Source organism: Aquarana catesbeiana, linkage group LG05 (assembly GCF_042186555.1).
Source record: "Aquarana catesbeiana isolate 2022-GZ linkage group LG05, ASM4218655v1, whole genome shotgun sequence".
Taxonomy (NCBI): domain Eukaryota; kingdom Metazoa; phylum Chordata; class Amphibia; order Anura; family Ranidae; genus Aquarana; species Aquarana catesbeiana.
The window spans coordinates 630,603,807-630,626,960 of NC_133328.1; the positions used below are offsets into that span (position 1 = coordinate 630,603,807).

General features: G+C 43.1%; 1 protein-coding gene across 1 annotated transcript in view; it reads left to right on the forward strand.

Moving 5' to 3' along the window:
* The window catches only part of LOC141146094 (uncharacterized), a 48,520-nt gene extending 27,745 nt beyond the window's left edge, over positions 1–20,775 (forward strand). The window contains exon 3 of the mRNA XM_073632848.1: positions 18,089–20,775. Within this exon, the coding sequence (XP_073488949.1) occupies positions 18,089–19,182 (1,094 nt within the window). The 3' untranslated portion in view covers positions 19,183–20,775. The remainder of the gene's footprint in view (positions 1–18,088) is intronic.
* The last annotated feature ends 2,379 nt before the right edge of the window (positions 20,776–23,154 follow it).

A 23,154-nucleotide genomic window follows, 5' to 3' on the forward strand; every position in this document is an offset into this window, starting at 1 on the left:
CGAAGGTCAGATCGAGGGCAGTAATTTTTGCAGTAGACCTCCTCTGTAAATCTAAAGTGGTAACCTGTAAAGGCTTTTAAAGGCTTTTAAAAATGCATTTATTTTGTTGCCACTGCACGTTTGTGCGCAATTTTAAAGCATGTCATGTTTGGTATCCATGTACTCGGCCTAAGATCATCTTTTTTATTTCATCAAACATTTGGGCAATATAGTGTGTTTTAGTGCATTAAAATTTAAAAAAGTGTGTTTTTTCCCCCAAAAATGCGTTTGAAAAATCGCTGCGCAAATACTGTGTGAAAAAAAAAAATGAAACACCCACCATTTTAATCTGTAGGGCATTTGCTTTAAAAAAATATATAATGTTTGGGGGTTCAAAGTAATTTTTTTGCAAAAAAAAATAACTTTTTCATGTAAACAATGAGTGTCAGAAAGGGCTTTGTCTTCAAGTGGTTAGAAGAGTTGGTGATGTGTGACATAAGCTTCTAAATGTTGTGCATAAAATGCCAGGACAGTTCAAACCCCCCCCAAATGACCCCATTTTGGAAAGTAGACACCCCAAGCTATTTGCTGAGAGGCATGTCGAGTCCATGGAATATTTAATATTGCGACACAAGTTGCGGGAAAGAAACAAATTTTTTTTTTTTTTTTTTTTTTTTTTGCACAAAGTGAATATGTGAAATTACACCCCAAAATACATTCTGCTGCTTCTCCTGAGTACGGGGATACCACATGTGTGAGACTTTTTGGGAGCCTAGCCGCGTACGGGACCCCGAAAACCAAGCACCGCCTTCAGGCTTTCTAAGGGCGTGAATTTTTGATTTCACTCTTCACTGCCTATCACAGTTTCGGAGGCCATGGAAAGCCCAGGTGGCTTTGGGGGGGGGGTTGTGCCACCTGGGCATTCCATGGCCTCCGAAACTGTGATAGGCAGTGAAGAGTGAAATCAAAAATTTTCACCCTTGGAAATCCTGAAGGCGGTGCTTGGTTTGCGGGGCCCCGTACGCGGCTAGGCTCCCAAAATGTCCCACACATGTGGTATCCCCATACTCAGGAGAAGCAGCTAAATGTATTTTGGGGTGCAATTCCACATATGCCCATGCCCTGTGTGAGCAATATATCATTTAGTGACAACTTTGTGCAAAAAAAAAAAAAAAAAAAAAAAAAGTGTCACTTTCCCGCAACTTGTGTCAAAATATAAAATATTCCATGGACTCAATATGCCTCTCAGCAAATAGCTTGGGGTGTCTACTTTCCAAAATGGGGTCATTTGGGGGGGTTTTGTGCCACCTGGGCATTCCATGGCCTCTGAAACTGTGATAGGCAGTGAAGAGTGAAATAAAAAATTTACACCCTTAGAAATCCTGAAGGCGGTGATTGGTTTTCGGGGCCCCGTACGCGGCTAAGCTCCCAAAAAGTCCCACACATGTGGTATCCCCATACTCAGGAGAAGCAGCTGAATGTATTTTGGGGTGCAATTCCACATAGGCCCATGGCCTGTGTGAGCAATATATCATTTAGTGACAACTTTTTGTAAATATTTTTTTTTTTTTGTCATTATTCAATCACTTGGGACAAAAAAAATAAATATTCAATGGGTTCAACATGCCTCTCAGCAATTTCCTTGGGGTGTCTACTTTCCAAAATGGGGTCATTTGGGGGGGGTTTGTACTGCCCTGCCATTTTAGCACCTCAAGAAATGACGTAGGCAGTCATAAACTAAAAGCTGTGTAAATTACAGAAAATGTACCCTAGTTTGTAGACGCTATAACTTTTGCGCAAACCAATAAATATATGCTTATTGACATTTTTTTTACCAAAGACATGTGGCCGAATACATTTTGGCCTAAATGTATGACTAAAATTTAGTTTATTGGATTTTTTTTATAACAAAAAGTAGAAAATATCATTTTTTTTCAAAATTTTCGGTCTTTTTCCGTTTATAGCGCAAAAAATAAAAACTGCAGAGGTGATCAAATACCATCAAAAGAAAGCTCTATTTGTGGGAAGAAAAGGACGCAAATTTCGTTTAGGTACAGCATTGCATGACCGCGCAATTAGCAGTTAAAGCGACGCAGTGCCAAATTGGAAAAAGACCTCTGGTCCTTAGGCAGCATAATGGTCCGGGGCTCAAGTGGATAATATCGGATATAACTGCAAGCGAACAACTGGTTTTAAGGACATTGTAGGCCTTTGAATAGCGCTGGGGTAACCAGTGTCCTGAAACAGTGGAAACATAGCAAAACAAAACATCAGCTAATAAATGTTTTGCTATCCTGAAAATGTCCTACTTTAACCTAAATATTAAATGAAGACCAGGAAGAACCATACATCCTAGACAATTAATTGCATAAAAGCGCATTTCTAACATTCGATCGATAAGAGGCTCTGGCGGGTGAACTGCTTTCTCCAAAGTGCAACAACAACAGGGAAGAGCCCAAGTGAACAATATTCTTAGGGACATCATGTAAATATAATATTCTGGTCAAAACGCTGAACACTATTTGCCAGACTGGAAATGACCACATTCAATAGATTTTGTCGTATCTGTAGGCAACTGGAAAATGCTCATCTAAAACAAAATTCACCCTGCCACATAGAGCCAACATTTTACGTTGAAATAAATTTGCACCAAAACCAGTAGATACTCTTTTACCTTCTAACCAAACCAACATGCCAATAAGAACATTTAAGGCCTGAGATGAGAAGCACCTAGTCCACTAGTAAAATTCTGCTCATAGACATAATGCCTGATACAAACACCAAAAAGCCCAAGGACAACTGAATCACATAAATAGTATACTAGTTTCTGATAAGGTGGTTCTGAAAAGATACCGTGTCTTTTGTAGGTGTCTAAAACTCCATCCTGGCCAACTCTATAACAAGACCCAGGAAATAATGTGGAGAAAAAGGCAGAACTGGGATTCAGCAGCCAAAGAGACATGAGAAGATTCATTGACCATCGAACTGGAAGACCGGGGGATCCCTTCCTCCATCATCACTGGACTATGGCTTGGAGAACAAACTTCCTACCAGGAAACAGTATTTTGCAAAGCAGATTTCTGCAGCCCTGTAGTAGAAATACACTGTGATTTACTAAAAGAAAAGCAGAGCTCTGAACTGAATTAAGAGGAAGAGGAGCATTGGAGAATGAAGATCTCTTTGGCTGAGCCACAGAGGGGATGATGTAGCTACACCAAGAGCCTTACAATGCTTCACTATTTCAATCTTCATGCTGCTTATCAAAAAAAAAATACATTTGAGATGAAGCAAGAAGAGAATGACCAGGGAGTTACACGCTCCTCACCAAAAGCATAGAATAAACAAAAAAGATTTAATGTCAGATTTGACTAAAAGGGCATCTGACCCAATGATCTAATCACAAAAAGAGCTTGATATATTGTAGATTTAGGTATATCAATGAGAATAGACTATCACCAATTGGATCAATAAAGAACGGGAACCCCTTAGGAACTGACTAATGAATAAACTCATTGGATTCTTCAGGAATCACAGCTAGAGGTGATCGATAAACAAATGGAGGAACTATATGAGGTGGGATCCTCTCTTCATAAATTTCTTTTGAAACTTTTAATAACAGTATCATGCTAACAAGTCATTTTCTGTGACGCATGGGGTGTACTGTATTTGTACTGCTCTTTAACTTTTCATAATAAAACAAAGTAGGAAAAATTATGTATAAAAAACAATATTTAGGCAACTCATTCACTCATTTAAAACTTACATGCCTTAAACAGCCTAATTCCTGTGAAGGAAGTAAATAAAACCCTCAGAAAAGCCATTGATGATAAGCTGACTGATCAGCCTGTTAGGGGAGATTTTGGGGTTACATGAGTGCCTAATAACAACCCTGTCATGCTGTAATGCTGTATGCTGGACGAGATCACTAACCATTCTAACACAGTACCTGCAATAACTGCAGCAAATGAAAACACAATAAAGACATTTCACAGGTCAGAAGTGTGATAAATGAAATATAAATGAAAGTACTAGAGAGCTGAAAGTGAACAGGAGAGATGACTAAAGGCTGACAGACAGAGCACACCGAGCAGGGAAGACACTGACACAGAGGACACTGAGCAGGGAAGACACTGACACAGAGGACACTGAGCAGGGAAGACACTGATACAGAGGACACTGAGCAGGGAAGACACTGATACAGAGGACACTGAGCAGGGAAGACACTGACACAGAGGACACTGAGCAGGGAAGACACTGACACAGAGGACACTGGGCAGGGAAGACACTGACACAGAGAACACTGATCAGGGAAGACACTGACACAGAGCACACTGAGCAGGGAAGACACTGACACAGAGGACACTGAGCAGGGAAGACACTGACACAGAGGACACTGAGCAGGGAAGACACTGATACAGAGGACACTGATCAGGGAAGACACTGACACAGAGCACACTGAGCAGGGAAGACACTGACACAGAGGACACTGAGCAGGGAAGACACTGACACAGAGGACACTGAGCAGAGAAGAAACTGACACAGAGGAGACTGATCAGGGAAGACACTGACACAGAGGACACTGAGGAGGGAAGACACTGACACAGAGGACACTGAGCAGGGAAGACACTGACACAGAGGAGACTGAGCAGGGAAGACACTGACACAGAGCACACTGATCAGGGAAGACACTGACACAGAGGACACTGAGTAGGGAAGATACTGACACAGAGGACGCTGGGCAGGGAAGACACTGACACAGAGGACACTGATCAGGGAAGACACTGACACAGAGGACACTGAGCAGGGAAGACACTGACACAGAGGAGACTGAGCAGGGAAGACACTGACACAGAGGAGACTGAAGCAGGGAAGACACTGACACATAGGAGACTGAGCAGGGAAGACACTAACACAAAGGACACTGGGCAGGGAAGACACTGACACAGAGGACACTCAGCAGGGAAGACACTGACACAGAGGACACTGGGCAGGGAAGACACTGACACAGAGGACACTGAGCAGGGAAGACACTGACACAGAGGACACTGAGCAGGGAAGACACTGACACAGAGGACACTGGGCAGGGAAGACACTGACACAGAGGACACTGAGCAGGGAAGACACTGACACAGAGGACACTGAGCAGGGAGGACACTGACACAGAGGACACTGAGCAGGGAAGACACTGACACAGAGGAGACTGAAGGAGACAGAACAGAGTGAAGTCTGTGCACATTCCCAGCCCTCAGAGCCTTCACTCACCCCTAGTCTATGATGATGATGATCCTGTTGGAAAGGTGTTGATCACGCTGTCGGTCTCATGGTAGCAGCTTCAAGCTCGCTGCCTCCCTGGCTCCCGCCGGCAGAATTAGTGGCTCTGTGGGTGTCTGAAGAAGAGTAGGGCCTCCTTATCCTGCGTATTCTTTCCCGGCACTAAAGGAATGAGAGGCACAATACTGGCCCAGGGCCCACAGATGGAAGTGATGATACATCTGTCACCAATGAAAACTGAGGGGGGAAAAGTAAAAAAAATGAATGAATTGAAATGACTGAGGCGACCCTTCCTCCAGGGGGATTAGTCTTTTGAAGTAGTTCATGAAGTACAATATCCATTCTGGGCTGAGAGCGGCTCAAAAGATCCAAAAGGAAGGCTGAGGAGAATCCAGAGGTGAGTCCAGCTGAGAGACCTGAGGTAAATGCTGACTCCGCCCAGTGATAGGAGGGGATAGAGGTAACAGGTTACACTGATTGGCTAAGTGTTTCCCACCAAAGGATTTGTCACCAATCCAGTGCTCAGCAGCTGAGGTAAATCTTCCCAGCAACGGCAGGCAGCCTGTCACCTGAAACACAAAACAGAAAGAACCAGCAAAGCAGCCAAAGAGAGTCATGTACTTCCCAATCACCATAGAGAGTCATGTACTTCCCAATCACCATAGAGAGTCATGTACTTCCCAATCACCATAGAGATTCATGTACTTCCCAATCACCATAGAGAGTCATGTACTTCCCAATCACCATAGAGAGTCATGTACTTCCCAATCACCATAGAGAGTAATGTACTTCCCAATCACCATAGAGAGTCATGTACTTCCCAATCACCATAGAGAGTCGTGTACTTCCCAATCACCATAGAGAGTCATGTACTTCCCAATCACCATAGAGATTCATGTACTTCCCAATCACCATAGAGAGTCATGTACTTCCCAATCACCATAGAGAGTCATGTACTTCCCAATCACCATAGAGAGTCATGTACTTCCCAATCACCTAAGAGAGTCATGTACTCCCCAATCACCATAGAGAGTCATGTACTTCCCAATCACCATAGAGAGTCATGTACTTCACAATCACCATAGAGAGTCATGCACTTCACAATCACCATAGCCCTCTATTAAGAGTAAAATGTATTTATAAAACAAATGGGTGTCAGGGGTGACAATCCCATGGGGCCACTTCTCTATTTTATTCTTTCGTGGCCCTGACATTCTTCTATATACAGGAAGCTACAGACATATTACTGGATGTGAACACAGCTCATAATAATCTACAGATATCAGATGACATGAAAACTGTATCCAGGTCAGATATAGAGCAGAATCGTCCAGAAACACCGGAGAGATTTCAGTCATGGTTCCAGGTATTAAGCAGTCAGAGATTTTCCTCGGGGCGACATTACTGGGAAGTGGATGTCAGCAGGGCCGTCTTTAATATGGTTTGGACCCTGGGCAAACATTTTTTTTGGGCCCCCCCAATGCAATTTTGCTCTTCACCCCAACATCTCAAAAACAGACACATACATAGAATTATCTAATAAAAACTTTAATAATGTATTGTAAACATAAAGAACTGGTCCACAAACAAGTCCTTAGCTAGATCTGTAACAGTACATACTCGCCAACTGTACATCAAACGCAGCCACTGTACCCATAAATTGCCATGACTGTGCCAAACGCAGCAACTGTGCCATCAAATGCAACTACTGTACATCCCCCACCCGGCACTTACCGTGTCTCGGTGGGGCAGTGGGTCACGGCGGCAGTGTCCTCCAAGCTCCTCAATGTCTTCTCCTGTCCTCTCTTCCCTGATAGGCGTCCAATCACAGTACCTGTCATTTCAGCCAATCAGGTAACAGGTAACAGACCCGAGCACCTGATTGGTGGAGAGGCAGTTCAGTGTTAGGAAAGCAAATGAATATTCGCTTTCCTAACACACAGCTGAGTGAACTGCGAGCGTCCAGCATGGCGCTCGCTGTTCACATTTTTTAATGCCTATTAGAGCCTACGGCTTTAATCAGGTGCTTAAAAAAAAACCTGCCGCTGTAATTCAGGGTCCCGGCTCCCAAAAAAGAGGGGGTGGCAGCGGCGACCATAGATAGATTCATGCAATGCAATCTATGAATCTATCTATGGTGATAGACAGGTGGCAGGAGAGAGAGGGCGGCGCCCGTGCGCCCTTCATGGACGCACCGCCACTGGACCTGGGGATGTTTTTTCTTTTTCAATATCTGCAGAGCAGAGGTGCCCAGGCTTTGTGAGTTGGCCTCCTCTCTGCTGCCGGGAACTGGCAGGGCCAGGCAGAGCGATGCACATGGGGGATGATTAGGGTGTGCCCATGCACACCTGGCACACGCCTATGTTGATGGGCTTATTTTGTGCCTGGCTGGTTCACATATATATGTTTTGGCAGCCCACATTTGCGCAGGCACAGCAGTCCATTCATTTGAATGGGCTGCCATGCCTGTGTTTCCTGCAGAAAAAATAGGTGCATCATGCATGAATGAATAAATAGGCTGCTGTGCCTGCGCAAATGTGGGCCACCAAAACATATATATGTGAACCAGCCAGGCACAAAATAAGCCCACCAAGCAGTGAAATACAGTAACAGTCCTGTCTGGTTTGGTGGCCCATGCTGTGTGTTCTGAAATAAAAAAGTACACTCACAGCCTCACTCAGCCTGGACACTGCTGGACTGCAGGAGCGTTTTTAAACTCTCTACAAATGGGGAGCCAGGGGAGGAGAAAAAAGACCTACCTTGTCCTCCTGGTCAGCTCAGCTCCGATCAATCCCTCCACACTGTACTTTCCCTTAGTTGACCATGATCCAGCAGACCAGCACTCTGACAGCACGCCACTCCGTGGTCCAACTCCTCCTACCGAGGCCTCCGCTCCTCCGATCACGTCGTACACTTGTACAGGCAGTGACTGTGCACTCATAGCAAGGGGTGGGACCAGAGCGTCAGTAGAACTCAAGGCCCCGCCCACCCGCTGCCCGCTCCATGATCGAAAATATGCAGCACTGACACTGCTGCACTGTGCGCACTGATGCTGCGGCTCAGCGGCTGCTTGTGACAGACTGTCACTGTGTGTGTGGTAAATTTTAAGCGCCGATCATGCGATTTGCGGGCAGTGCATGGGCTTAAGCGGCGGCTCTGCTTTGGGCCCCAAAACAGTGACAGGGCTCTGGGCAGCTGCCCCGTTTGCCCTGCGGTAAAGACGGCCCTGGATGTCAGTGAGTCAGAAGAGTGCAGAGTCGGGATGTGTTATCCCAGTATAGAGAGGAGAGGAGTGCAGAAATTGATTGGAGATAACAAGTCCTGGGGTTTGCACAGGTATAGCGGTGAGTGTTCTCTAATACATGACAATAAACAGATCAGAATATCTCCCAATCCCTCCAGTAACAGAGTCAGGATCTATGTGGATTATGAGGCCGGGCAGCTGTCCTTTTATGATCTGTGTGACCCGATCCGACACCTCCACACCTTCACCACCACCTTCACTGAGCCCCTCCATGCCGGGTTATGTGTAAGAAAAGGTTCTATAACAATATCTGGGGGTTAAAGGCGACGTGAGAAATAATAATATAACAGAAAATCTGCCCAAACCTGCTGACATCACAAACCACCGCCTGTGGAAGGGAATTCCACATCCTTGCCACTCTTACAGTAATGAACCCTCTATGTAGTTTATGGTTAAACCTCTTCTCTTCTAATTTTAATGAGTGGCCACGTGTCTTGTTAAACTCCCTTCTGCGAAAAAGTTTTATCCCTATTGTGGGGTCACCAGTACGGTATTTATAAATTGAAATCACATTCCCTCTTAAGCGTCTCTTCTCCAGAGAGAATAGGTTCAGTGCTCGCAACCTTTCCTCATTACTAATATCCTCCAGATCCTTTATTAGCTTTGTTGCCCTTCTTTGTACTCGTTCCATTTCCAGTACATCCTTCCTGAGGACTGGTGCCCAGAACTGTACGGCATACTCCAGGTGTGGCCGGACCAGAGTCTTGTAGAGTGGGAGAATTATCGCTTTATCTCTGGAGCTGATCCCCTTTTTAATCCCAATATTCTGTTTGCTTTGTGAGCAGCAGCTTGGCATTGCATGCCATTGCTGAGCCTATCATCTACTAGGACCCCTTTTCCATCCTAAATTCCCCCAGAGGTTCCTCCCCCAGTGTATAGATTGCATTCATATTTTTGCCACCCAAATGCATTATTTTAAACTTTTCCTACATTAAACCTCATGTGCCATGTAGTTCCCCACCCCATTCATTTGTTCAGATCTTTTTACAAGGTTTCCACATCCTGCAGAGAAGTTATTGCCCTGCTTAGCTTAGTATTGTCCGCAAATACAGAGATTGAACAGTTTATCCCATCCTCCAGATCGTTTATGAACAAATTAAAAAGGATTGGTCCCAGCACAGAACCCTGGAGGACCCCACTACCCACCCCTGACCATTCCAAGTACTCCCCATTTATCAACACCCTCTGAACTCGCCCTTGTAGACAGTTTTCAATCCATGTACTCACCCTATGGTCCATGCCAACTGACCTTATTTTGTACAGTACACGTTTATGGGGAACTGTGTCAAATACTTTTGCAAAATCCAGATACACCACATCTACGGGCCTTCCTTTATCTAGATGGCAACTCAACTCTTCATAGAAGGTTAATAGATTGGTTTGGCAAGAACGATTCTTCATGAATCCATGCTGATTACTGCTAATGATACCGTTGTCATTACTAAAATCTTGTATATAGTCCCTTATCATCCCCTCTAAGAGCTTGCATACTATTGATGTTAGGCTAACTGGTCTGTAATTCCCAGGGATGTATTTTGGGCCCTTTTTGAATATTGGTGCTACATTGGCTTTTCTCCAATCAGCTGGTACCATTCCAGTCAGTAGACCGTCAGTAAAAATTAGGAACAATGGTCTGGCAATTTTCTTGACTGAGTTCCCTAAGTACCTTCGGGGGCAAGCCATCATCTCCCGGTGACTTATTAATGTTAAGCTTCCCAAGTCTAATTTTAATTCTGTTCTCTGTTAACCATGGAGGTGCTTCCTGTGATGTGTCCTGAGGATAAACACTGCAGCTTTGGTTACTGAATCCCCCGATTCCCTCGGGAAGACTGAGGAGAAGAATAAGTTCAATACCTTCGCCATCTCCCCATCCTTTGTAATCAGATGTCCTTCCTCATTCTTTATGAGGCCAATATGGCCTGTCCTCCCTTTTTAACTGTTTATATACTTAAAGAATTTCTTGCCATTTTTTTGCTCTCCTCCGCTATGTGTCTTTCATGTTCTATGTTAGCTGCCCCAATTGCACTCTTATATTTCTTGCTGCATTCTTTATAAAGTCTGAATGCTGATGATGATCCCTCAACCTTGTATTATTTGAAGGCCTTCTCCTTTGCTTTTATATGCATGTGTTCTCTGAGTTCAGCTTTAATTGGAAGTCACATGTAAGTTGTGGTTGGTGGACACGGTGGAGGAACTAACACCAATGCAGACTTCCTAAAACCAACATTTGGATGATGTATCTAGAAGAGGGGGGTTCAACAACTTTTACATCTCCCATCCTGTTCTTTAACAATCAACAAATCAACATCTTCACATTCCATGGTGACTGGATGAAGGTGCCAATGCTACCTGCGTGGATATAAATGCTATAGCAGGGCTCAAAATTTCAAGTCCTGAGCTACTAGCCAGAACTCAAGGGTTACTCGCCACCAGTTGCCCCACCCAGCCCCTACACTGCACCGCCCCTAAACACACCCTCATAAATTATCTCATGATTACACTTAAATGTTTTATGCAGAATTAAGTTACAAAAATAAATATTAACAACAACTTTATCAGTGCAGCCTTACCTGTGCCCCTCAACGCAGCCTCACCTGTGTTCATCAATGCAGGCTCATCTGTGCCCACCATTGCAGCCTCACCTGTGCCCACCATTGCAGCCTCACCTGTGCCCATAAATGCAGCCTCACCTGTGCCCACAATTACAGCCTCACCTGTGCCCACTATTGCAGCCTCACCTGTGCCCACTATTGCAGCCTCACTGTCCCCACCATTGCAGCCACACTGTGCCCACTATTGCAGTCACACTGTGCCCACCATTGCAGCCTCACTGTGCCCACTATTGCAGCCTCACTGTGCCCATTGCAGCCTCACTGTGCCCACCATTGCAGCCTCACTGTGCCCACCATTGCAGCCATACTGTGCCCACCATTACTGCCTCACCGTGCCCACCATTGCAGCCACACCGTGCCCACCATTGCAGCCTCACTGTGCCCACCATTGCAGCCTCACTGTGCCCACCATTGCAGCCAAACTGTGCCCACCATTGCAGCCTCACTGTGCCCATCATTGCAGCCTCACTGTGCCCACTATTACAACCTCACTGTGCCCATTGCTGCCTCACTGCACCCAGCATTGCAGCCACACTGTGCCCACCATTGCTGCCACACTGTGCCCACCATTGCTGCCACACTGTGCCCACCATTCCTGCTACACTGTGCCCACTATTGCAGCCTCACTGTGCCCACTATTGCAGCCTCACTGTGTCCACCATTGCAACCACACTGTGCCCACCATTGCAGCCTCACTGTGCCCACTATTGCTGCCCCGCCTGGGCAGAGGAATGCATGACTGGAGGAAGAGGAGAGTAGCGGGATCACAGAGCAGCTTACATTACAGTTGTCTCCGCTGTGCTCGACACAGCCCCGCCTCCTCCTGACCCTATATCTTGTATAGACAGAACGCATTCCAGCATTGGACCGGCGTTCTGTCTATCACAGGCGCGGGCCAGGAGGAGGCGGGGCTGTGTCGAGCAGAGTGGAGACAATTGTAATGTAAGCTGTAACAGTGTGCTATCCTGCTCTGTGATCCCGCGGCTCTCCTCTTCCTCAATGCTCTCTTCCCCCCCGAGGCGATCACTGGGAGAACGGCTCCCAATCAACCCCGTCCGCCAGCGGTGCTCGCCCCCCCCCCACTCCCAGGCAGCCCAGGTCGCAAGCCCTCATTTTCCACTCACAAAATGCGAGTAGGCGAGTGGAAAATTTGAGGGCTGTGCTATAGTATGGTGTGAGCAGTCTCTTCTAGCTACTTAGTCCTACATTTGATGTCTCAATGGGATGATGTAACTAGAACAGGGGGGTTCCACACCTTTCACACCTCCCATGTTGTTCTTGGATAATCAACATCTACCTCAACACATCTAATGGTGCTTGGATTAGGGTGTTGGTTCTACCTGAGTACATGTTGGAGTATCTTTCTGACACTCATTAGAAATTGAAGAAGTGGCTTAGAGAATCTACAACATTTCTTCGACATTACAGAACAAGTCCAGCTGAATTGGATTAACTGCTACTGGCTAAACAATGAAGGTTTTGTCCATACTGCATTGTATAAAATAATGGTTAGTTTATATTAAAATAATGGAACATATGAGGTGTGTGCAAAAAGTAATGAGAATGATATTTTAAAAATAATTTTATTGAAAAATGTTAAAATTGAACATTGCCTCCTTCAAAGTATACACCATGTGAGTGTACACAACGCTCCCAGGGATTTTACTCTATTTTTTCATAACATCTCTGTAAGTCTTCTAGTGGGATGACGTTTAGATCCGGCGTAGTGGCTCTTTGGACGTTATCCACACTACCAAAATGGTGTCTTTTCTCGTGTTCAAATCCTGAGTCACAATTTCATGAAGAATTGACTTGGTAATTCCCATTTCCTCTGCAATCATTCTGATAGTGAGCTGTCAGTCACGGTTGAGAACCGACCTCACTGCATCTGTTCCATTTTTGACCGATAGCTCACTATCAGAATGATTGCAGAGGAAACGGGAATTACCAAGTCAACACTAGAAAGGACACCATTTTGGTAGTGTGAATAATGTCCAAAAAGCCACTACGTAGGCTCTGAACGCCATCCCACCTGAAGACTTCCAGGGACGATATGAAGAATGAAAAAATCCCTGGGAGCGTTGTGTACACTCATAGGGTGCAAACTTTGAAGGAGACAATGTTCAAGTGTAAAGTTTTTCAATAAAATAGTTTTTAAAATATAATTCTCATTACTTTCTGGACACACCCCGTATAATGACACTGTTTACTGTAAATGTGGCTCCTCGTGTTGCTTCTTCCTCCTACTTTCCAGCCCTGCTGTACAGGGACTGCAGGAAGCTGATACCAAGTCACATTCAGGTACTTACATTGATTGCATTTAAAAAATAAATTTATGATTACACAGCTTGGCTTAAATTGTCTAATTTACGTCTCATAGTTGAGCGCCTTATTCATTTGGATCTCCTTCTCTGCAGCCTTTCCAGTTCCAGGACATCTTTTCCATTAACTACCTTCAAAACTAGAGTGTATGTGTAAGATAAGTTCATATTACACTGGGAGTGTACACTGTGCATGTAATAAAAAATTCATAGAAACAAAGTGAAGGGGCATTTTTTGTCTCTGCCATAATTCCTGCCTATGTTCCCACCTGCTTTGGAGTTTTTTTTTCTGCTCACCTTTGTGTGTTCCAGCTCCTTCTTTTACACTATTTATAGTAAAAACACTTTTAGCCACTTCCCACGGGTTGAAGTGGTGATCTCTGAATGAGGCCTGCAGCTACAGGCATCATTTAGATATCTGTGCTTTCAGCAGGCAATTCCCTCTAATGTAAAAGCCACCCTAGTCAGCCCCCCTGCCACCGCCCTCTGGTACCTTTCCGGGCTCTCCTGTGTGATTATCAATCCGGTGACGGCGCTGGATTACCATAGAGCTGGCCATGGAGCGAATGGTTCCGAGCAATCTCTATGACCCTGGGAGGCCAGAGGCAATGTCATGACGTCCCTCCAGGCACTGGCAGATGTAAACACTGCCAGTTTCTTTTACCTGGAAAGCAGAGATGTTTTTTTTAATCTCATGCTTTCCAGGATAGAGGAGATATCTGGAGCCTCATTGAACCCAGATGTCTCCATAAAAAGGACCTGTCATGCCTTATTCCTTTTACAAGGAATGTTTATATTTTTTGTAATAGTAATTAAAGTTATTAAAACTAGAAAAGCTACAATTTCTGGGGAAATTGTGTGAAGTGTTCTTGCCTCTACAACTGGAGTGGGCGGAGTAACTGGGTGGAATGGCTAGAATAACTGTTGTGTGGCTGGAGTAACTGTGAAAAGTGTTAAAAAGATTAATATTATAAATAGTAGTAAAAATGTTGAGAAAGTCCCATCATTAGCTGAAAGAGCTGAACATTTTTTTTTTCAAAAATGATTTTTTTTTTTTTTTATGATCTTTTTTTTTCAAAAATGATTTTTTTTTTTAATGATTTTTTTTTTCAAAAATTATTATTTTTTTTTCGAAAATGATTTTTTTTTAATGATTTTTTTTTCAAAAATGAATTTTTTTTTCAAAAATGATTTTTTTTTTTGAAAAATATATTTTTTTTTCAAAAATGATTATTTTTTTTTCAATGTTTTTTTTTAATTATTTTTTTTTTCATGGGGTGGTCATAATGTTTTGGCTGATCATGGGGTGGTCATAATATTTTGGCTGATCATGTTGTGGTCAAAATGTTTTGGCTGATAATGGGGTGGTCATAAATTATTTGGCTGATCATGGGGTGGTCATAATGTTTTGGCTGATCATGGGGTTGTCAGCTTTTGTCACCTCCCACTCTAGTTTTAAACATTTCGCCATTCATTCCTATGGAACCAATCTCACCACAAAAAGGACGATATTTCGTGAACCATTCGGCAAAACATTCCACAAAGTAATAGCACACCATTCGGGAACAATCCGCACATTTCGATATATTATTGTCTATGTAGTGTAAAAGCTGTGGGAGGAGTTAGGGTGGTAAATTTGGCTATAATAATAATAATATATATGTGAGATAACAGTAAGTGGTCTTGCTATGCAAGAACACTTAAAAAATAAAATAACAGGGACAGTGTAAAAAAAAAAAAGATTTTTTTTAATGCGCCCCCGTTCCCTCGTGCTCGCCTGTAGAAGCGAACACATACCTAGGTAGCGCCCGCATATGTAAACGGCATTCGAACCACACATTTGAGGTATCGCCATGTACATGGACACATAGGCTTTTATGGCATTGAGTTTAGGAGATGTGGCAAAAAACCTCAAGTTTAGGAGCTGCTAGTGTACACGGAGCCTAATCGGGTCCATAGAGGGAAAGTTTCCAGGTGGGTGGAGATAAATCGTCTGAGACACTGGACATGGACTAAACAACTGTTTAAGGAGGCTACAGAGATGCTCGGAGATGACTACAGGGAAATACCAAAAAAGGGATCAGGGCCTCGGGGGAAAATTCCATTGCATAGAGCAGTTAATTATAACTTAAAAAGTTTTACATTTACAATTACTTTAAGCTGATCCCTGAGACTGTGTGCTGGATTCTGAACTGGGTGACAATGTTGCACGCTGACCAAGGTAGCCAGATGCCCAAAAATTTGCCTCATGGTCTTCAGTTGTGGAGTCTTGGACTGTTCTCAACCAATACTACTACCACTAGGAAAGACTGTCCTCTAAACACTACTGCTTCTGAGCGTTTTGAAGTATCTCATGCCAAGTTCCTCTCCCTCACACTGAAGTTCTGCAGAGCAATAAACTTTTAGAAGACATCATCTAGACTATTTATTGGAGCTGGTTTGAATGGACTGTTGCTCGTGTGGACGGGTGGCCTCTGTATTTATTGGTAAAGAACCAGTTAAAATCCCTTTGGGAGTAGAAATACATGTGCTTATACAGAAGAATAAATGAGGTGCTTCTTTATTTTGGAATATTCTGTGTAGAATCATTTGGAGGTGTGCAGCTTACAGAGGGAATATTTTTTCTTTGTGTGCAGTATTGGGGTTTTAAAATTTAATTTACCCCTAAGTTTGGCAGAAGATACATATCTAGTTACATCATTGTTGAGGTTGAATAAAGACACCAGTCCAACCAGTTCAACCTGTGTGCGTGTATTTATGTCAATAATAATTCCCATATCCCTGTATATTGCATTCGCTAAGATGCCCATCTAATCGTTTTTTAGAAACTATCGACTCTCCTCGATGACACCACTGATTGTGAAAGAGAGTTCCACATTGTTACCGCTCTGACAGTAAAGAATCCCTTATGCAGTTTCAGATTAAACCACTTCTCCAATTTCAATGAGTGGCCACATGTCTTCTTAACCTTACTTAAACTGAATGCTAGAAGGAGCGCCAAATGAGGGAAACAAAATAGTTGGGGTTGGAGGGTAAATAAGGTCATTTAAAGGAGACACATCGTACAAACACATTGGCAGCATTGTTGAAGCCCAACTTCAAGCTCTACACTTTCCAAGGCTGTGCCCTCCCTGCAGATCCCCTTGCATGTTTTTTATTATATATTTTTTAACTTATCTTTTCTGAAGTCTTTAGGTCAGTCAAGTACAGGATCCTTTTCCTCTCTTCCCTGGGCTTGGTGGTCCTTACTGATGTGGAGAGGAGCACGGATGTGAATGATGACCCGAGCTAGTACATTGTGAATTAAGGGTACTGTGGTGACCTTCCCTAAGGGATGGGCCCATGACCTCCATGTTCCTCCTTAGCCTCGGCATCATTCAATATGGAAGACTGAGAGCATCCTGTGGTGAAGAAGAGGTTATGAGAGAGGGCAGCACCTGATTAAGGGTAAGTATTACAGACAGATCTACTTTTTTTTGTTTTTTAAACAGGATGGGGGACATTTTTCATAAATAAAAATATAGCTCAGAGATGTACTTTAATTTTAACAAATGTGTTTACCTGACATTTTTACTTTGTAAAATACTGTAAATAAAAATATAGCTCAGCTACTTTTTAGAGATACTGAATTTTGGGTTTTCACTAGCTGTAAGCCATAATCATCAAAAGTTAAAGAAAGAAATGTTTGAAAATATATCACTCTGTGTGTAAAGAATCTAAATAATAAATGAGTTTCATTTTTTTATTTGAATTACTGAAATAAATTAACTTTTTGATGATATTCTAATTTGTTGAGATGCACTTGTATATGTCTCGGGACTGGTTTCTTTTACCGTTGGAAATTATTCTCTCCTAAACACAAAAAACAAAAAGCATAAACATGCAAATAGCTATTCACACTACATTATATAACTTAACTTTGTGTCTTGTCTGCAGAAGCAATTTAAAGCTAAGAAACAGTACAATGTGTATCAACATGTAGGGACATATACCTTCAATATAAACATTTATTTGTCCACCAACTTCCTCAAGCTAAAAGCTGCAAGACCAGCTCAGCCTCACCCTGTGCCGAGAAATGTGAGACGACCTTTGGATTTTCAGTCTCAGAGACGTTTTAGTTTCATTTCTCTCTTCTGCTGTCAGCGATGACGTCTGCTGATGTGAGACAAGAGCTGGACTGTTCCATCTGTCTGAACATTTATACAGATCCTGTAAACCTGAGATGTGGACACAACTTCTGCCGGGTCTGTATTGATGGTGTGTTGGATACACAGGAGGGGTCTGGAGGTTATTCCTGTCCTCGGTGCAGAGAAGAGTTCCAGGATCGGCCTGCACTGCAGAGAAACATAACACTACGTAACATAGTGGAGACTTTCCGATCTTCTCAGCTGGAAGAAGGGAAGACTGGAATCTTCTGTACTTACTGCTATCACTCTCCTGTACCTGTTGTTAAATCCTGCCATTGTGAAGCTTCTTTGTGTGATAATCACCTGAGAATCCACAGCAAGTCACCAGAACATGTCCTAACTGATCCCACCACTTCTATGGAGAACAGAAAATGCTCCATCCATAAGAAGATCCTGGAGTTTTACTGCACTGAGGACTCCGGGGAGAAAAGGTGGAAACTCTGGATGAGGCCTCTGAGAAGAAGAAACAGAAACTGAGAAATGTTCTGCAGAAACTGATGACAGAGAGAGAGAAGATGAAGAAAAGAGTCCAGAGTCTGCAGGATCACAGGAGAAAAGTAAAAGAAAAATCAGCTGGTCTAACAGAGAGAGTCACTGCCCTGCCCATAGATCTCAGGAGACATCTGGAGGACCTGGAGAAGAGGGTGCCGAGGAACATCTCCACCCAGGAAGAGCGGATCTCGTTGTCTGATCTGATCCATCAGCTGAAAATAAAGAAGGAGGATTTGTTCAGGAAGATGGGGGACATTGAGGAGCTGTGTAACATGACTGACTCACTGACTGTCCTACAGAAATCAGACACAGGGGACTTGTGTGATACTGAGGAGGGAGATGATGAGGATAGAGAGAGACATGATAGACTCCTCCATGATGGAGGGGATCTGGATGTGGCTGGAATCTCACACACATTACACATGGGGTTATCTTATATGATAAAAGGGGTAAATGAATTCTTCAATATACAGGAAGCTTCAGACATATTACTGGATGTGAACACAGCTTATAATTATCTACAGATATCAGATGACATGAAAACTGTATCCAGGTCAGATATAAAGCAGAATCGTCCAGAAGCACCGGAGAGATTTCAGTCATGGTTCCAGGTATTAAGCAGTCAGAGATTTTCCTCGGGGCGACATTACTGGGAAGTGGATGTCAGTGAGTCCGAAAATTGCAGAGTCGGGATGTGTTATCCCAGTATAGAGAGGAGAGGGGGAGTGAAGAAACTGATTGGAAATAATACCAAGTCCTGGGTTTTGTACAGTAGAGGTGTGTGTTATCTAATACATGACAATAAAATTATCAGAATATCTCCCAATCTCTCCAGTTACAGAGTCGGGATCTATGTGGATTATGAGGCCGGACAGCTGTCCTTTTATTCTCTGTGTGACCCAATCAGACACCTCCACACCTTCACCACCACCTTCACTGAGCCCCTCCATGCTGTTTTATATGTAAGAAAAGGTTCTATAACAATATCTGGGGGTGAAAGGCGACGTGAGAAATAATAATATAACAGAAAATCTGCCCAAACCTGCTGACATCACAGAAATATGAATCTGATTATTTGTAACGAATGGAATAATGCAGTAGATTCATATTCCATATGTCATAAATCTAAAGGTTCCCAACACAAACAATCACAGCATTGAGAAATCTCAGAACAGGAAAGTGTGATTTATTCTCTTATAGTGACAATAAACAGATTTGGGTTTTTCAGGGGTTCAGTAAGTATCAGTGGTCAGGATAAGACTATTATCATTGATTATACTTTGAATGATTATTCTAAATTTGCAGAAAATGTAATGTACACTATTGCAGCTTGCCAATACTTAGATGTGCTGACTGCATTGGTTTTCTATTTTCAGCCATTTTTTATCTTTTCTATTTTTACCTAGAGATCCTGCCAGTAACACACCTCCTGTCCTAGGATGACACCACTCACTCATGATACTGTACACCCTGTACACTGTAGATTTTTAGGTACTGTCGTTTTTTGGCGCCGTTCAACCAGCGTTCGCACTTTTAGCGCGTGACATGTTGGGTATTTATTTACTCAGCATAACATCATCTTTTATATTTCACCATATGGGTAATATATTGTGTTTTAAAAGTGTGTGTGTGTATTAAAATTCATTACGTTTTTTTTTTCTCCAAAAAAATTTGCATCTAAAAAGACGTTGTGCAAATATAAAAATATGCAACACCCACCATTTTATTCTCTAGGGCCTCTGCTTGAAACAATCTATAATGTTTGGGGGTTTTAAGCAGTTTTCTAGCAAAACAATGCTGATTTTTACATATAGGAGAGGAATGTCAGAACTGGCCCGGACTGGAAGTGGTTAATGTTAGAATATCAGAATTTATGAATGGTTGAGATTTTATGATAATTGAATTATATATATAAATATATATAAATCTTCTATTTATGGAAAAGGTGAAGTTATATATTGTTTTTATACTTGAAAAAGTTTATGCTGGTATAGGCTTCGTATGCATTTCTTGGGAGAACTTCATCTCACATATTGATGTAATTTAGAGTAAGTTGACCATTCACCTCCCCCATCGTAAGTGATAAAGTTACAATCTTTTCCAAAGACACAAAGTTTCAGTATGTTAAGAATATAAGCTGTTTTTTACATTACTATATTTCTTGATTAGGATATTATTAAGAACACTGCATTTTAAATATATGTATACTGATATGTAGGATTTTATATGTTTAAAGGAAATGTATATATTGTAAGTTAAATGATTCTTATTTTAGCTATTCTCACATAGTTCATATCCCCACCCTTAGGAATGTTGGAGGGACTGAATTTCCCGGTCTTTTAAGCTTTTTGGGCCAGGCTCTTTGGAAAAAGGTGGGGGTTAAGTGTAGGAGGACAGACAGGCTGTGGGGAAAGACACACATGCTTTTCAGCTCTCCATGAAGACACACACACACACACACAGATCTCAAGACATTGAAGCTACTTTTACACACAGACTTATCTGATTTAAACTTCATTTTAAGAATAATCTATTTTTGTATTCTACATTTTGACATTGTTTTTGTAACATTTTGCTAATTGATCATTAAATCAATTTTGGAGGTTTTACACGAGAACTTAACGGAGTTTTCTTGAACTTTTCTCATCAATATGAATTATTGAAATATAGTTAATAATACAGTAACAACTTGAATGTTACATTGGCTCAGCCAGCCAGTCCGTCATTTTTCAAAAGTTTTTTTTACCACTTTCTCCATTGAAAAGAGGGGAAAAATGAGTACAGAAAGAAATTTTGGAAACAACTGAAAAGAACCTAGATGACAAATTGATTGTGAAGATCTGAGAATTTTGTGTGGAAATTAGCTCAGAGCATAAAGAAATCATCAGAATTGGTGAGACGTTTGCGCACGTGCAACAAAAATCTGTTTCTTGATGACGTAATTTCCCGCCAAGAGAGGGAACGCGTGTTACATGAAGGAAGCCATCTTACATTGGTAAGGTATGGATTTAATTCATGAATTCTCCAGTGAGAGTGAATTCAGAGGCGGCTCTAGGCTTTGTGAGGCCTTAGGCAAACCTTAGACATGAGGCCCCACTCACTCCCATAACTGAAAAAAATATTCGAGCGATAGAAATTACTACAGAAAAGACCACAAACATGATACAAGAGATGGTCAGAGACTGCAGACATGATACAAGAGATGGTCAGAGACTGCAGACATGATAAAAGAGATGGTCAGAGATTGCAGACATAATACAAGAGATAGTCAGAGACTGCAGACATGATACAAGAGATGGTCAGAGACTGCAGACATGATACAAGAGATGGTCAGAGACTGCAGACATATTACAGGAGATGATCAGAGACTGCAGACATGATACAAGAGATGGTCAGAGGCTGCAGACATGATACAGGAGATGGTCAGAGACTGCAGACATAGTACAGGAGACGATTAGAGACTGCAGACATGATACAAGAGATGGTCAGAGACTGCAGACATGATACAAGAGATGGTCAGAGACTGCAGACTTGATAAAAGAGATGGTCAGAGACTGCAGACATGATACAAGAGATGGTCAGAGACTGCAGACATGATACAAGAGGCTGCAGACATGATACAACACAGTAACGCCACATTGCTGCAGCAGCCACCCAACACTAGGGCCACAGACAATCCCTCCACAGACAGAGTGCAGACAGATAATCCCTCTATACACCCCTCTGTCCCCTACTAAAAGTAGGAGAAGCTGACATATTCGCTTTTGGTGCCCTGCAGTGCATCCTGGGAGGTGTGGTCTCTGCAGAGCGCAGGCACTGGAGGGCCAAGTCTAGTGTGTGGTGTGGAGAACTACTGCCATGCAATGTGGTTTCGGCTTTGGGTGAAGGTTAGGATGGCGGTAGAGCCTGCTATTGCCGGCAGCTGATTAGATGTTCTTTGTGTGAGGGGGGTGTTACAGCTGGTTGTAACCTCCATTTACCCAAGTGTTTGCCGGCCCACTCACCCCACCAGCCTAGGGACACCAGGGCCATCTTTATTATTGATTGGACCCTGGGCCAACATTTTCCTGCCCCCACCCCAGCAATTTCGCTCTCCATCCCAACATCCCAAAAAACACAAACAGAATTATCTAAAAAAACAAAAACATGTTAATAATGTAAACATAAATATCTGGTTCACACTCACTTATTGCTGTAGGCTCATTGATTGGTTACTAGAGGTTACTGCACATCATTACCGCTCACTGATTGGTTGCTAGAGGTCACTGCACATAATTACCGCTTACCCATTGGTTGCTTTAGGTTACTGCTTATCATTATCACTCTCGGATTGGTTGCTAGAGGTTATTGCACATTATTAATGCTCGCTGATTGTTTGATAGGGACTACAGCACATAATCACCGCTCACTGGGTGGCAGAGCAGTATTGTGTGTGTGATGCAATTGTTGGGGTACTGTTGGTTGGATGACAGGATACAGTTTAGGGTGATGGTGGCAGCATTGAGATGAGAGGCTGAGATATCTCCCCCATAATGATAGGGGGTAGGGTGATAGGATGCCAGAGGTGGGGTACAGGAGGGATGTGGATGATAATGACAGGAGGCAGGGTTGTAAGATGCCAGAGGTGGGATACAGGATGATGATGACAGGGGGTGGGGTGGTAGGATGTCAGCAGAGGGGGAGGATGATGATAGTGGGGAACAGGGGGGATGAAGATGAGGATGATGATGGGGATAGGATGGTTGGATGCTAGAGGTAGGGTACAGGGGGGTGATGGGAATGTTGATGATAGGATGCAGGGTGGTAGGATGTTAGAAGTAGGGTATGGGGATGATGATGATTATAGTAGGTGGGGTGGTAGGAAGCTAGAAGAGGGGTACAGGGGGATGAAGATGACAGGGGGTGAGGTGGAAGGAAGCTAGCAGAGGGGTACTGGGGGAGGTTAAAAATGACAGGGGGTGCGGTGATAGGATGTCAGAGATGGGGTA